The 13,923-nt window shown below is 41.9% G+C and overlaps 1 protein-coding gene across 1 annotated transcript; it reads left to right on the top strand.

The window, feature by feature from the left end:
* Positions 1 to 70: 70 nt before the first annotated feature.
* On the top strand, positions 71 to 10,372 carry bloc1s4 (biogenesis of lysosomal organelles complex-1, subunit 4, cappuccino). The gene is made up of 5 exons (XM_079878561.1): positions 71 to 445; positions 7,922 to 7,993; positions 9,414 to 9,515; positions 9,599 to 9,733; positions 9,828 to 10,372. Exons 1-5 carry the CDS (start codon positions 140 to 142, stop codon positions 9,921 to 9,923), a joined length of 711 nt encoding a protein of 236 aa, XP_079734687.1. The 5' UTR covers positions 71 to 139; the 3' UTR covers positions 9,924 to 10,372.
* The last annotated feature ends 3,551 nt before the right edge of the window (positions 10,373 to 13,923 follow it).

Here is a 13,923-nt window from a genome sequence, read left to right on the forward strand (position 1 = left end):
TATGGCTTTGACCCTTATATATCACATGACCAACATGTGGCCAACCCGTTCTCTGATTGGCTATTAAACATGCGCATGCGCACATGCTAGTCTGCGTTCACTTCCACATAAACAAGAGCAGTGTAGTGGATAGCGAAATATGGAGCATCGCTTTGACAGGGCAGCAGCGGTGCTGTCACCCCTGGAGGAGTCCAGCGCAGAGGTGAGCAGAGACAGCGGCATCGTGTCCCAAAGCGCCAGCAGCTTGTCTATGGTAAGTGAGGCCCTGAGCAGCGGTACCGTGTCTCAGAGCCCGAGCTTCGGCGCTGCAGTGGCCCAGAGCCCGATCTCAGCAGCCGGAGAAACCCAGGACCAGAGCGAGCCGGAGCAGACACAAGACGACGAACTAATGAGACACACGGCCATCACATACTCCTCTTATATCAGAGCCAACGCGGAGGAAGAGGTAAGGACACATAATGCAAAGTCCTTCTTTGGCATGCCTGTTTAACATGATAATGCATAAACTTGAATACACACAATAAAAGCAGGATAGAAAAAAATGTCAGTATATCATCATAATCTTCTTCTTCCTATTCATTATTATTAGCCTATATCACATATAAGCAAACATGTTGTTCTTCTGAATATTTGTACTGCTCTGATTCGGCCATACTGCAGCAGTGTGTATATGATCTTGATCCAACATATTTAAACAAGGAATGATTATTGATATCAGCTTGTATTTTCAAAACAGTATTGCCAGTTCCCTGTCTATATTTTTTATCCACCAAGGAAAATCGTTCTAAAAGAAGCCACAGCATAATCAACTTCTGAGTAACACCCAGTAGTGATGTTTCATTCCTGAATGAATCGGAATGAAGGATTCAATTAGCCTACTCACTCATAAACACACCAGTCCTGCGTCCGATTATGCCTACTTCTATACTATATAGGTGAAAAAACGTATGCTAGCGGAGTAGCATGTCCGAATTCATAATATTCATAAAACAGTTGGTGAAAAATGCCTGGATGATCTAGCCTACTACTTTTTGAGATTCTGAAGTTCGCATCCATTGGACAGTGGACACTTTGTTATCCCGTCCGGCCACGGAGAAGTGAAGTAGTGCAACTGACACAGTAGGTCAGATGACAGTGACAACATGGATTTTGTAGTATGTCTTAATTGCATGCATAGCAGTTGTGCCCTTTCAGTTGGATTGCGGTGCCCCCGGAAGCAATTTCAACATGCATACTATATTGAAGAAACATGTTTCAAAAGTAGTACCTACTATACGGTTTATGTAGCACGGGTCTTACTAATCGTACGTAAACAATAGTTTGTGCATGATGTGTGTAAGCATGTGTGAATTAGGCTCATTTGGTGATTTTTATTTATTTTTCATGAGAAGTTTTGTGTACAAAAACAAATAATCTGCGCAATTATTAGTGAATGAGACCCAGTGTCTCCACCTACTGGTATAGCGATATAACCTGCAGAAAGTGTCACTGAAAACGTACTCGGTTACTAACGTAACCTCGGTTCTCTCTAGAAGAGGGAACGAGTACTGCGTAATATCTTACGCTAGGGGAAAATCTCTTTTCCGCGAGATATTGAAGCCAAAAAATTATCCTTAATTTTGTAATAATGCAAAACGCGTTGCGGCAGCATGCAGACATAGGCGAGACAGCTCGCGCGCCCATTGGCTGCCCTGCGGTAACTGCAGCAGCCTATTGAGAGAGGCCCCTCATGGCGTCAGATCCAATGAGGGCGCTTCGCGCCCACTACGTCACGTCCCGCCGAAACAGGTGTGGCTTAGGCTTATAAATATAGCTCAATAGGCTGATCGAATCTGGTTTTTCATCGCCGAAGCGAACCAGAGCGTGATGCATGCACGGCAAGATACGCAGTACTTTTTCCCTCTTCTAGAGAGAACCGAGGTTACGTTAGTAACCGAGTACGTTCTCTTACGAGAGGTCTCTCGTACTGCGTAAAATCTTACGCTAGGGGAACACAATGCAAAACGCCGTGCGTGCTGAGATCCAACACCAAAGTCCCAAGGGCAGGTGCCTGGGGCTCATATAGTGCATGATCACCAGGGACTCGCAGAGAGTCCGGGAAAGAGGGGCTAGAACAGCATCATTTCCGTAATAAGTAGCGTCCTATTAGGAGCCAATTATATCAGGTGTTCCACACAGTCAGAGCGAAAACTCGGCCTGAACTGATGAATAATAAGGGTCTTATATTAGACCGAAAACAGCTTAGCCTGCAAGGCGGGAACTTCTAGGTTATAAAACCTTATAAATGTAGACGGGGAGGCCCAGCCTGCCGCTGTACAGATATCTTGCAAGGCAATCCCGCTAGACCAAGCCCACGACGAGGCCATGCCTCTTGTGGAGTGCGCTCTGACACCTAACAGGCACTGTAGGCCCTTAGAAGTGTAAGCCAGCGCTATAGCATCAACTATCCATCTGGATAGGCTGTTCCGACGCGGCTAGTCCCTTAGAACGTCCGCTGAACGAGACAAAGAGCTGCTCCGTCTGTCTGAAAACAGACGAGCGAGACACATAAGCCCTTAAAGCCCTGACCGGGCAAAGGAAGCTCGCGTCCTTTTCCTCAGAGACCGGCAGGGCTGACAGGGAAATCACCTGTGCCCTAAATGGTGTGTTGAGGGATTTAGAAATGTACCCGTGCCTTGGTTTGAGTATGACTTTCGAGTCATTAGACCCAAATTCCATACACGTCGCGCTCACTGAGAGCGCTTGCAGGTCCCCTATACGCTTTACCGAAGCAAGAGCCAGAAGGAACACCGTCTTGAGTGACAGGTGTTTGATATCTATCGATTGGATTGGCTCGAATGGGGCACCGTTCATGGCTTCCAGAACCGTAGAAAGGTCCCACATGGGGACTGAGGGAGGTCTGGGAGGTTTTAACCTCTTAGCTCCTCTAAGGAAGCGGATGACCAGATCGTTCCTTCCAAGTGACTGGCTGATATGGCCGCCACATAGACCTTGAGCGTGGATGGGGTTCTGCCCTTATCCAGTAGCTCTTGCAGGAAAGAGAGAACCTCCGTCACCCCACAGTCTGGGGGTGATATGCCACGAGCTGTGCACCAGCTAGAGAACACAGACCATTTCGAGGAATAGATTCGTCTGGTAGACGGGGCCCTAGCCTGTATGATCGTGTTTAACACTCCCACCGGGAGGTTAGCGGGTACCCGTTGATGGCCCACACATGTAGGGACCAGAGCTCTGGGCGAGGATGCCAGATCGAGCCCTTGGCTTGAGAGAGGAGGTTGGACTGGAGCAGTTGGACTGTCTGCGGGTGTAGGGACCATTCCCCTGCTGGAACATTGTTCCTGGACAGTCTGTCTGGCCCTACGTTCAGGTGGCCTGGCACGTGCGCTGCTCTCAGCGAGCGCAGATTGTGCTGAGCCCAGACCAAGAGGCGCTCCGTCAGCCTGTAAAGGTTTCGGGACCTGATACCTCCTTGGCGATTTATATAGGTCACCACTGACATGTTGTCCGAACGGACCAAGACGTGGTGTCCTTTTATCTGTGGACAAAAGCGCCTCAGCGCATTGTCGACTGCCATCATTTCCAGGCAGTTTATGTGCAGGAGCCTTTCCCGTTCTGACCACTGGCCGAAGAACGGTCTGCCCTCGAGCAGCGCTCCCCATCCTGAGGTGGAGGCTTCCGTAGACACCACCTTCACACTCAAGGAAGTCCCCAGGTTTACACCTGACCGGTACCAGTCGGTCGCTTTCCAAGGTTTTAGAGCTGAGACGCATTTCTGATCGACCCGGAGGTCCACGCTCGACGCGGTACTTGCGCTTTTAGCCAGAACTGCAGTGGGCGCATGCGAAGCAGACCCAACTGGAGTACTGATGATGCTGAGGCCATGAGACCCAGCATCCTCTGAAACTTTCTGAGCGGGACTATAGTGCCGCAGCGGAAGGTTTTCGTCATGCGCTGAATATCCAGTCTGCGCTGCGGCGATAGCTGTGCTGTCATAGACAGCGAGTCCAGTTCTGTGCCCAGAAAAGATATTCTCTGACTGGGAGACAGTGAACTCTTCGCCCCAATTGACTTTGAGACCCAGATTCTCGAGATGTTCGAGTAATATGGTCCTGTGTTCTATGAGCTCGAGCTAGAACCAGCCGAACCCCGTGGGGCTTGTCATGTCTGTGAGTGAATGTGGGCACGGGACAGCGGGCACATTTACTACACTGAAAACACCGTCTGCATGAGCTGACTGTATGTGCGTTGGTTTCGTTTTTACAGAAACCATGAGACATGTAGTATGTAGTGTTTGTGGGCACTGGGTCGTGGGCACATTCACTACATTTAATGCACAAATGACATGAGCCGATTTTATGTGTGCGAGCCCTGGAGTGTGGCGGGCTGTGCTTGTGTGTAGGGATGAGCACTTGACTGTGGGCATTTTTACTACACTCATAGCACCATCGGCCGGGGGGGGGAACCCGTGGGGCTTGTCATGTCTGTGAGTGAATGTGGGCGCGGGACAGCGGGCACATTTACTACACTGAGAAAACCGTCGGCTTGAGCCGACTGTGTGTGCGTTGGTTTCGTTTTTACAGAAACCGTGAGACATGCAGTGTGCAGTGTTTGTGGGCACTGGGTCGTGGGCACATGCACTACATTTAATGCACAATCGACATGAGTCGATTTTATGTGTGCGAGCCCTGGAATGTGGCGGGCTGTGCTTGTGTGTAGGAATGAGCACTGGGCGTGGGCATTTTACTACACTCATAACACCATCGGCCGTGGCCGGAATACCAGAAAATACACTCTTTATGAGATTTATCTGGGCCATCGTAAAAACGGCGTTTGTGTGCAGGCAAACGGGCTGTGGTACCGGCTTGTTGTCTGCAAAATACACTGGAACAGTCGCATTTTCTGGAACTGAACGAGCGAGAAGTTTTGGTGGAAGTCTGGCCACAGCGGGACTTGAACACCGTCATTTTCCTAGGCGGGCTAGGAAGACTTTGAGGCCTCGGGCTTTATCTCAATCTTAGGCCGGGGCTCACGCGGAGGGGGGTGGCGGCCAGCAGAGCGAGAGCGCCATAGAGAATGGTAGCGGATAGCCAGATAGCGTCATCATGTCTTGTGACGGCATTTGATTGCAGGCGTGCACGTATTATAACAGGCTCGTTTACTGCAATATTGATATTTCCAGTCGCCTGAACTTAGGAGGGGACTGAGAAATGTGTGAGAAATGGAGGTTGGTCCGGCCTCGGCGGGACTAAAACACTCTCTTTCCTTCTTTCGCCGGTGAGTGACGCACGCGAGGGGCGGGGTAGCTTTCTTGTAACGTAAAGAAAGCTAGCCCCGTTGAAGGAAAACATCCATCCAGAGAGCGTCATCATGTCTTGTGACGGCGTTCGTTTGCAGGCATGCATGTATTACAACAGGCTCGTTTACTGCAATATTGATATTTCCAGTCGCCTGAACTTAGGAGGGGACTGAGAAATGTGTGAGAAATGGAGGTTGGTCCGGCCTCGGCGGGACTAAAACACTCTTTCCTCCTTTCGCCGGTGAGTAACGCACGCGAACGGGGCGGGGTAGCTTTCTTGTAACGTAAAGAAAGCTAGCCCTGTAGCAGGAAACATCCATCCACATAGACGCGGCTTTTTCATCGTCATCCATGACAGAAGCGGCGGCAGACTGCGGCCGCTGTCCGACAGTGAGAGACTCGGGCGAAGCAGGTGAAGCTGGCGGGCGAAGCAGGTGAAGCTGGCGGGCGAACCGGCGAGCTTTTGCTGGTTGGAGGAGGTTCCGGGACCCGCTGAGCACAGCGCTTTTACGGCGCGGCACCGCAAAGGGCGGAGGTGCAGTCTCGGCGAAAGATGCCAGGCGAGTCCTCAGAGTCACCATGGGCCGCAGGGCAGCCAATGGACGTGCGAGCTGTCTCGCCTATGTCTGCATGCTGCCGCAACGCGTTTTGAATTATTACAAAATTAAGGATAATTTTTTGGCTTCAATATCTCGCGGAAAAGAGATTTTCCCCTAGCGTAAGATATTACGCAGTACGAGAGACCTCTCGTAAGAGAACTCTCCACAACTAATGCACAAACACATACACTGAATTGATAGTGTTTCACTGTTTGTAACACTACATAAACTGATAAATTGTTGAATATCTGAATGCCATTTCGAATGAATGGCAAGTTGCTTTAGATAAACCATAGTATGTGACTCATGTTGGCTTGCAGTATGTGGTTACTCCCATGAGTATAATATCAGATTGTTTCCCTGCATAACAACACTTTACAATGCTATTTGTAATAAGGTGATTATGATGGAAGTACAGTTGTGATCGGAGTCCTCTATCTAGAAAAAGAAAACACAGTTAAACAAATATCACATCTTTTATTTTTTAAAATCATCTTTGTTTGAGAAAGTATGGGAACCTTTAGGATCAGTTCATATAAAGAGGTCATAAGTCAGTTGTTTCATGTGATTAAAATCATGTGAGTTTTAGCAGCCCCTGCCTAATGAAGAACATGAACCTGGGTTTGGCCATGCCTCTGTCAAAAAAGTTTAACCAGGCTGGATAAGATTATAAAACTATTTCTGCAATTGGATAGAGAACAATGTGAACTGAAATTCAAAACCACTGTTACTCTGTGTGGAAGGGGGTTGTAAAGAACTCTTCGGGGAGCATGTCATCTGCACACCACTCTAGCATTCATGAGTCCACCATCATAAAATACTGAACAAGAATGTGTCTACAGATAGTTTGAGGGAAACCATTGCTTTCAAAGAACACTGCTGCTCATTTAAAGGGTTTGTTCACCCAAAAATAAAAACTCAGTCATTAATTACTCACCCTCATGTCACTCCAAACCCGTAAGACTTTCGTCTTCAGAACACAATTTTTTTTTTTTTTTTTTATGAAATCTGAGAGCTTTCTGTTCCTCCATTGATAGCTATGCAACTACCACTTTGTTTGACGCTTCAAAAAGTTCATAAAGAGATTATAAACTAATACATATGATTTGAGCAGTTTAGTCCAAACTTTCTGTAGACACAATTGCTTTATATGATAAACCGATTGAATTTTGGATTTTATTCACATATAAACATTCATCAACGCACACATCCGATCAGGTAAACGGAAGCTCCAACATGTTCGCTTGATGTGAAAAAACCATTGAGGTTCATTCTCGTGTGTTATGCAGCACGTTACGCAAACTTAAATTTTTGGGTGAACTTTCCCTTAAGGTTTGCCTTGTGGATGACCAGAAATTTTTAGAGGAGAAGGGCCCCAAGTCCTGAATGTATCACAAGCTGAACAAATTCAGGATTAGTTTTAGTTTGCCAGAACCCAACAAATTCATTCAGTCTCAATCAGTAGAATATAGATGATCAACTTTCTCTGTCAACTCAGGATTTAATTTAATGTGTGTGCACATGAAAATGTCATTCATTAGCTTAATATTACTTTTCAAACTTTAATTGCTCCCATATAATGGATTAAAGGGATAGTTCACGTTAGTCATTTACTCACTTTTGTCATTCCAAACCTCTATGACTTTCTTCTGTGGAACACAAAAGATATTTTGAAGAATGTTTCACTGAATGAACAAAAAACGCTTTTCAAATAATATCTTCCCCCTCGGAGTCTCTTCAATGCATCTGTACACTCGTCCTGTTGGAACACAGTGTAGTTATCAAGCCTAATTTGTCAAGCATGATATGGGTTAAATAAAGACTGACTTGTTCTCTGTGCTGCTGACTGAATTATGTTCCTAACACCAGACTGCTTTTTAAATTCTTAATGGTCCTCTGTTATTTATTTACAAGGCAGTGAAGCAACTGTTTTATCATTGTAACATGTACATCACATGCACACTGAGTATGTACAGTCTATCATGTGTTTTGTTTTCTTGACGTTTATCACATATTTGCTGTGCAGGTCCTGTGCTTGGAGAAAAGCCTGGAAGAAATGCTTACAAGAGTTGATGAGTTTGTTGGTATGCTTGATATGGTAAGATCAATGTCTTTTTCCCCCATTTGTGAAGTTGCTATTAAAATAATTTAAACTAAACTGAAATATAACAAATAAATTAAAGCTTACAAGAACAATAAAAAACTAATAAAAATTAAACACCTTTTAGCTAAATTAACAAAATATAAAAGCTAATTCAAATGATAAATAAATTCTAAATACTAAAAAAACTGTTATAACCCAATAAAGACTGAGTTTAATAATCAAGACCCCCTCCCTAAAATACTGTATGGCTTCTATATATTTTTATGTATAAAGACCCATTAATTGTGTGGGGGGAAAAAACATGATATTTTATTAAATTGTAGTAAATCTGCTTGTGTATTGTTACTGTACTAAACCTAAAGCAAATTATTAAAATGTTACCTAGAAAATACTGAGCTTTGTATGAAGTATCCACTGTCCACTAGTAAAATATCAGTAGATAAACCTAAAGAAAAAAAATGACATAACTTATATGATGTATTGATGTAATTTCCACTGAAAAAGGAAGCTAAGGTGGGACATATTGAATGGTTCCTACCCCTTTTCAAATAGCCAATAGCGTTTAGGTTACCTCACAGACTGCAAGTCGTACTCGACAGCACCATGAAAGCGAATTCGAGTGCTGATGATACGTTGGATTTAATAGTAGAGGTGTGAATAAATTCTAGCCATTTCATTCTTAACCAACGTACAGTTGAAAAATGGAATAAAACTTGAGTGTTTGAGCAACCGAACGCACATCTCCAACCCATATTGCTCTGTGACGTGTCAACGGTCTCTTTGACCAGGTGGTATTTATAGCATAGGGGGCGGGATGCTTTAGATTCTAGAGCGCATTTGATTGGACAGAAGATGTGATAAGAAGCTAAAGTCTGTGGTGATGTCATAAAAATCCGTGATCATTTTAGCGGAAGTGAGAGACTCAGTTTTGAATGCTTAATTCTCCTAAATGCGAATTTTGTCTTTGTTTTGGAACACACCAGCTTATTCATAACCTTAAGGCTAACATATTCATACTAAAAGCTAAAACATTAAAATTGATTTCAGGGGGCCTTTAAGTCCCTGTTTACACCTGGTATTAATGTGTTTTAATCGATCTGATGATCTCAAGTAAACGAGGGAGACGCATACCCGTTTACACCTGGTATTTTAATACGTCTCTTTTGTCCACTTTCAACCACTTCTGTCCTGATTTCTTCGAGGGGCGGGTAAATGTATGGGCTTTTTCAGATCTTTCGATCTAATGGACAAACTAAGCTCACACAATTGACATCTTCCCTCAAATTTTCAACAGACTCTGTTGTGGCACCCTTAAACCCCTGCACTGTTGCCAAAGGTGTTTAACTGACCAATCTGCAAATACTTTAAATGAAAAAGCATGCTAGACTTTGATAACTTTTTTTTTTTTTTATAGATTCGAAATGACACCTCACAGGTGGTCAATGAGAACCTACCACAGATACAAAGAAAATCGGAAGAGATGAGAGAGATTTACAGAAAAATTGACAAATTGGAGGTACTAACTTTAAACAATGCCTGAACCATGGTGATGGATTGACGTTTTCTTTTGTTGCTTCAAGTGTAGCTTCTAATTCTCAGGGCTTTGTCAAAATGGTTGGAGCCAATGTCAATGCAATGGAAGAACAAGTAACTCAAGTTGAAGGTGAAGTTGGAACCCTACCAGGCGCCTTCAAAAAGATCTTTCGCACAATGGCCGTGCCAGGTTTTTTAAATGTGAGCTCTTTACATGTGTATGTACATGCTTGCCATAGTAGTTGGTATAGAACTGGCACCAATTGTTTACTGCCTCTTCTTTTTTTGTCTTCAGAAACCTGCAAGCCCAAGAAGGCAATCACAAAGACACCAAGAGCTTCCCAGTGTATTTAGAACAGACGATTACTTTAAACCTCAGTCTGAGCAGTAACGGAGAGATTATCGTATTGACTTTATGAAGTACCGACCAAGACCAGGGTTCTCCAACATCAGCAGTGCTGCCTGCTTTGAGGTGCAAACACCTGCTGGGATTGCTAACACAAACATTTCACAGTCACTCTATCTGCAATTTATTAAAATGAATCCTGATCAAAGCCAAGTGTTATTTTAGTAGGCAGTCTAATGGCAGCTAGTTTTATAAACAACAGAAGCTTTGGTTTTAAATAACTTATTTTTTTCTGAAGTGCCTCTCCAGGAAGTCTGACACCGTTTCTTATAATTGGGAAAGCATGCTTGGAAAATGTCAGAACATTAGTTCAAACGTTTATATGATTTTTATTCGAACTTGTACATATTTTTACAGCTTTATAATTATTTTGCCCTTTGTCTTTTCTTCCAGTGCTTGAGATCTTTTTGCACTATTTTCACTATTGCTATTTATCACTGATATATCTTATTAAGGTCTAAAGTTCGATGTCTGGCACATGTTGACGATTAATATTTAATTAATTCATATAACCAGTGTTAATTGACTCTGGGTTATGTAGCATTCAGTGCCGCACTCAGCCAAACAGTCGCCACAACAAATATTGTTTTTCATGGACCATTTACTTTTATACTAATATGTCCATGGACAGTTGTTATGCTAATTGTTACATGATGATAAATGTGACTAATGATTGTCTGTTTGTAATAAATTTGCAAATGTAGCCTATAGCATAAAGTGACTACATTTCACTGATCAGTTGTTGTTTTTGGTCAGTTGAACAGCTTTGTAGAGTATTCCACATAAATTATGAGAGTTTGCTTTCATCTGTTAATGTGTTGTGAAATTGTAGTGGGATTTACAAAAAATGTGCATGCATGCACATTTATTTGTTAGAAGGATATTGATATTGAACCAATTTTGAGCCAAACCTACAATCATAAAATTGGATGACAAAGCTGTATTTTATAGGAAAAGAATACAAGGCTGATAAAGAATGCAAGCATTTTGAATACAATGAAAACAATGGGGAAAAGGTGTATTTCTTTCTGTGATTTACATTACATTACATTATATTACATGTAGATCTGAACCAAGACACAAGAAATCACTTAAAGAATAGTTCAGCATTTGGTCATATTATATCAGTTAAAATAAATTGTTTTTCTAAACTCCACGTGATTACTCCAAACTCATACTGATTACATTTTTCATGTGTGAGTAAATAGTCCGTTTAACCAACGAATCGTTCATTTGAACAGATTAATGTAATGATTCAGTCAAAACCTGCTGTTCACAAAGCGTTAGTCAATTACTAGACTGAAAGCCTTGTCATTACTTATTAACTTTATTCTTGTACAAACAGACACGTACCAGACAACAACATAGTGTCGGCCCAGTTGCGGGCCACATCTGGTACATGTGGATTCCATTCGTACCAGATGTGGGTTGGATCTGGGCGACACTATGTTGCTGTCTGGTACGTGTCTGTTCGTACAAGAATAAAGTTAAGCATTAGCCTATACTCTCAATGAACACATTTTGTATGTCTCTCTTATCTGACACACTCAGTTCAGTTCATGGAGTCTCTCTTAACGAGCTGATGATCTGATTCAGGTGTGTTAAATAAGGGAAACATACAAAATGTGCAGAGCAGCGGGTCCCGAGGACTGGAGTTGAGAACCACTGCAATATAACATCGCGACTAGGCTATATGAAAAGAGGTTTTACTGTTATAAAAAAAAAAAAAAAAAAGGATTTGTGAGCATTAGTGGAACTGAAGGTTTTAGAATAAAAATGAAACGCATGTGATCGCTGTCATGTGGTGAATAAATGCCCATGCAGCCGCTCTAGAGAGGTATGGAAGCCGCTCCAAAGGTACGGAAGCCTAAGAGGCCATTCATTATTTTATTTTTTCTTGTTTCCTCGTGATCGTACGAAGCACCTAAAGGGACACGGTGGTGGAAAAATTGGGGATGGGAGAATTTTTTTTTTTTTTTCAACACTTTTGCGTTCCCATGAGAAACTTTGCGTTCCCTCACAAAGATATTTGCGTTCCCTCTCAAAACCTGTTGTGAACTCGGACAAACATCCTATTTAACGTCCCACTGGTTGTGTTTCAGACAGCTCCGTAGCCTACGTTAACAATGGAGCGGTTCAATGTTTGAACTTGGACTCAAATATAAAGAAAGTCAGTCAAGAAAGAAAGAAAGTTAGTGAGTGCTTAAGAGTTCAGTAAAGTTGGCAATAAAAAAAAATAAAAAAATAATATTATAAAAACAATTTTAAAAAAAGTTTTCTTTGTGACTTTACTGATGTGTGTCTATTCTTTACAACTACAAATTCCACTGTCACAGATGCTCAGTTTTGCTATAATAATACTCTCACAGAACATGGTATAGTAATCAGCCATCCATGCAAATCAGTGTGGTGAACTGTAGGTACATCTGTCCAGGCCAACATCTGATGTCTTGATGCCTTCAGCTGGGGATCCCAGAAAACCTGCAATAAAATCTGGTATCACAAATTATCATTCCAGGTAAAATTTTTAGCTTTGCTCACTATACAATATTTGTGGCATGATATTGCCCAAAAGAAATGATTTCAACTCGCCCCTCTGAATATTCCTTTAGCATGGAATTTTGTGAGAAGTCCAGTGACCTTGTCACGTTTTCTTGTCATTTCCAGAAAAAAACTGGGGGGAAAAACTTGTGCCTACAGTGTTGTTTACCCCAGCCAATTATTCAGTCCAATAAACATTTTCAGAGTTTTACAAGAGTGAGAGGGACAGGAACAGATTTATGGAACTATTTATGAATGAAAGGTAGAGGATCAGTGTTATCACAGGAACCGGAGGCCGCTGACCCCTAATCGTCACCTAAAAGTTTTCTCAGTTTCACAAGTTCATTAATTTTTCAGACAGAATGGAAGTCTCTTTTCTTTTGTTTCTTTCTTCCCTTTGTTTCGTTTACAATATTTGCTAAGAAAATATTGTAAGAAAATATTGTGAGAAAATGGGACGCATGTGAGATCCGCATGTGCAGCAGTGACAGCAGAATCAAAGAACACAGGTAACAGAGAAAATGACTCACTGCTCTTGACTAAAGAATGTTTGTAGCTTTAATAATGATCAATCTACATTTAATTTATAATTTATGTATATATAAGTTTTTTATAACTTAATTCAATTTCTGTATATTTACCTGTTAGACAGGTAGAAAGGGCACAGGTAAATATGACAATTATGGGCTTATGTAAAGATAGTTCACTTAAATTTTAAGTTGTTATATTTTTGGAGCCTAATTAATCTTAAATTTGATAGCTTTCAATTATACTGTAATGTTGAATGGCGATAATTAGTGTTTAAAATTGAAAAATAAATAAATAATTGAAGACATAGTAATGGTATCCATGATACTGGCCCTCATTCATAAAAAGATGCCATTAAACAATCATTTAAAATATACTGTCTTTATGTTGTTTCTACATAAATTTGGAGATTAACTGTAAAATTATAAAATATATTTAAAAACTTATATTAACATAATATGCTTTGTTCTCTCCTGCGTTTACACCTGGAGATGAGTTTTGGTTGATCAGATCAAAAGTGCATGCTAAAAACAGGTGTAAAGGTGTCTAAAATGTTTTGAGCTTATCCACTTTCAACAACTTCCAGAGGTAGTCGAATGCATTTGACTAGATTGCTTTCATAGAGTAAACGCTCATGTGGTCGACTGCAGAACAACTGACCCAATGCATTAACATTATGGGAAGCATGCCACCCTTACAACAGTTTAAGTGTGCTATTAGTTTACTTTTTAAACAAAGTAAACTGAAAGTATATATATAAAATAAAATACTTAAAATTGCACTTAAGTATACTTGACATGCTGACAGAAAAGTCTAAGTATATTTAGCCTATACTTGTACTCAATTTTTGATCGAGATGTACAGAAAAGTATTCTTGGCTGCTTGTTCACTGTTTCAATAAACTTAGATTGTTAGA

The sequence above is a fragment of the Squalius cephalus genome, assembly GCF_949319135.1.
Source record: "Squalius cephalus genome assembly, chromosome: 8".
Lineage (NCBI taxonomy): Eukaryota > Metazoa > Chordata > Actinopteri > Cypriniformes > Leuciscidae > Squalius > Squalius cephalus.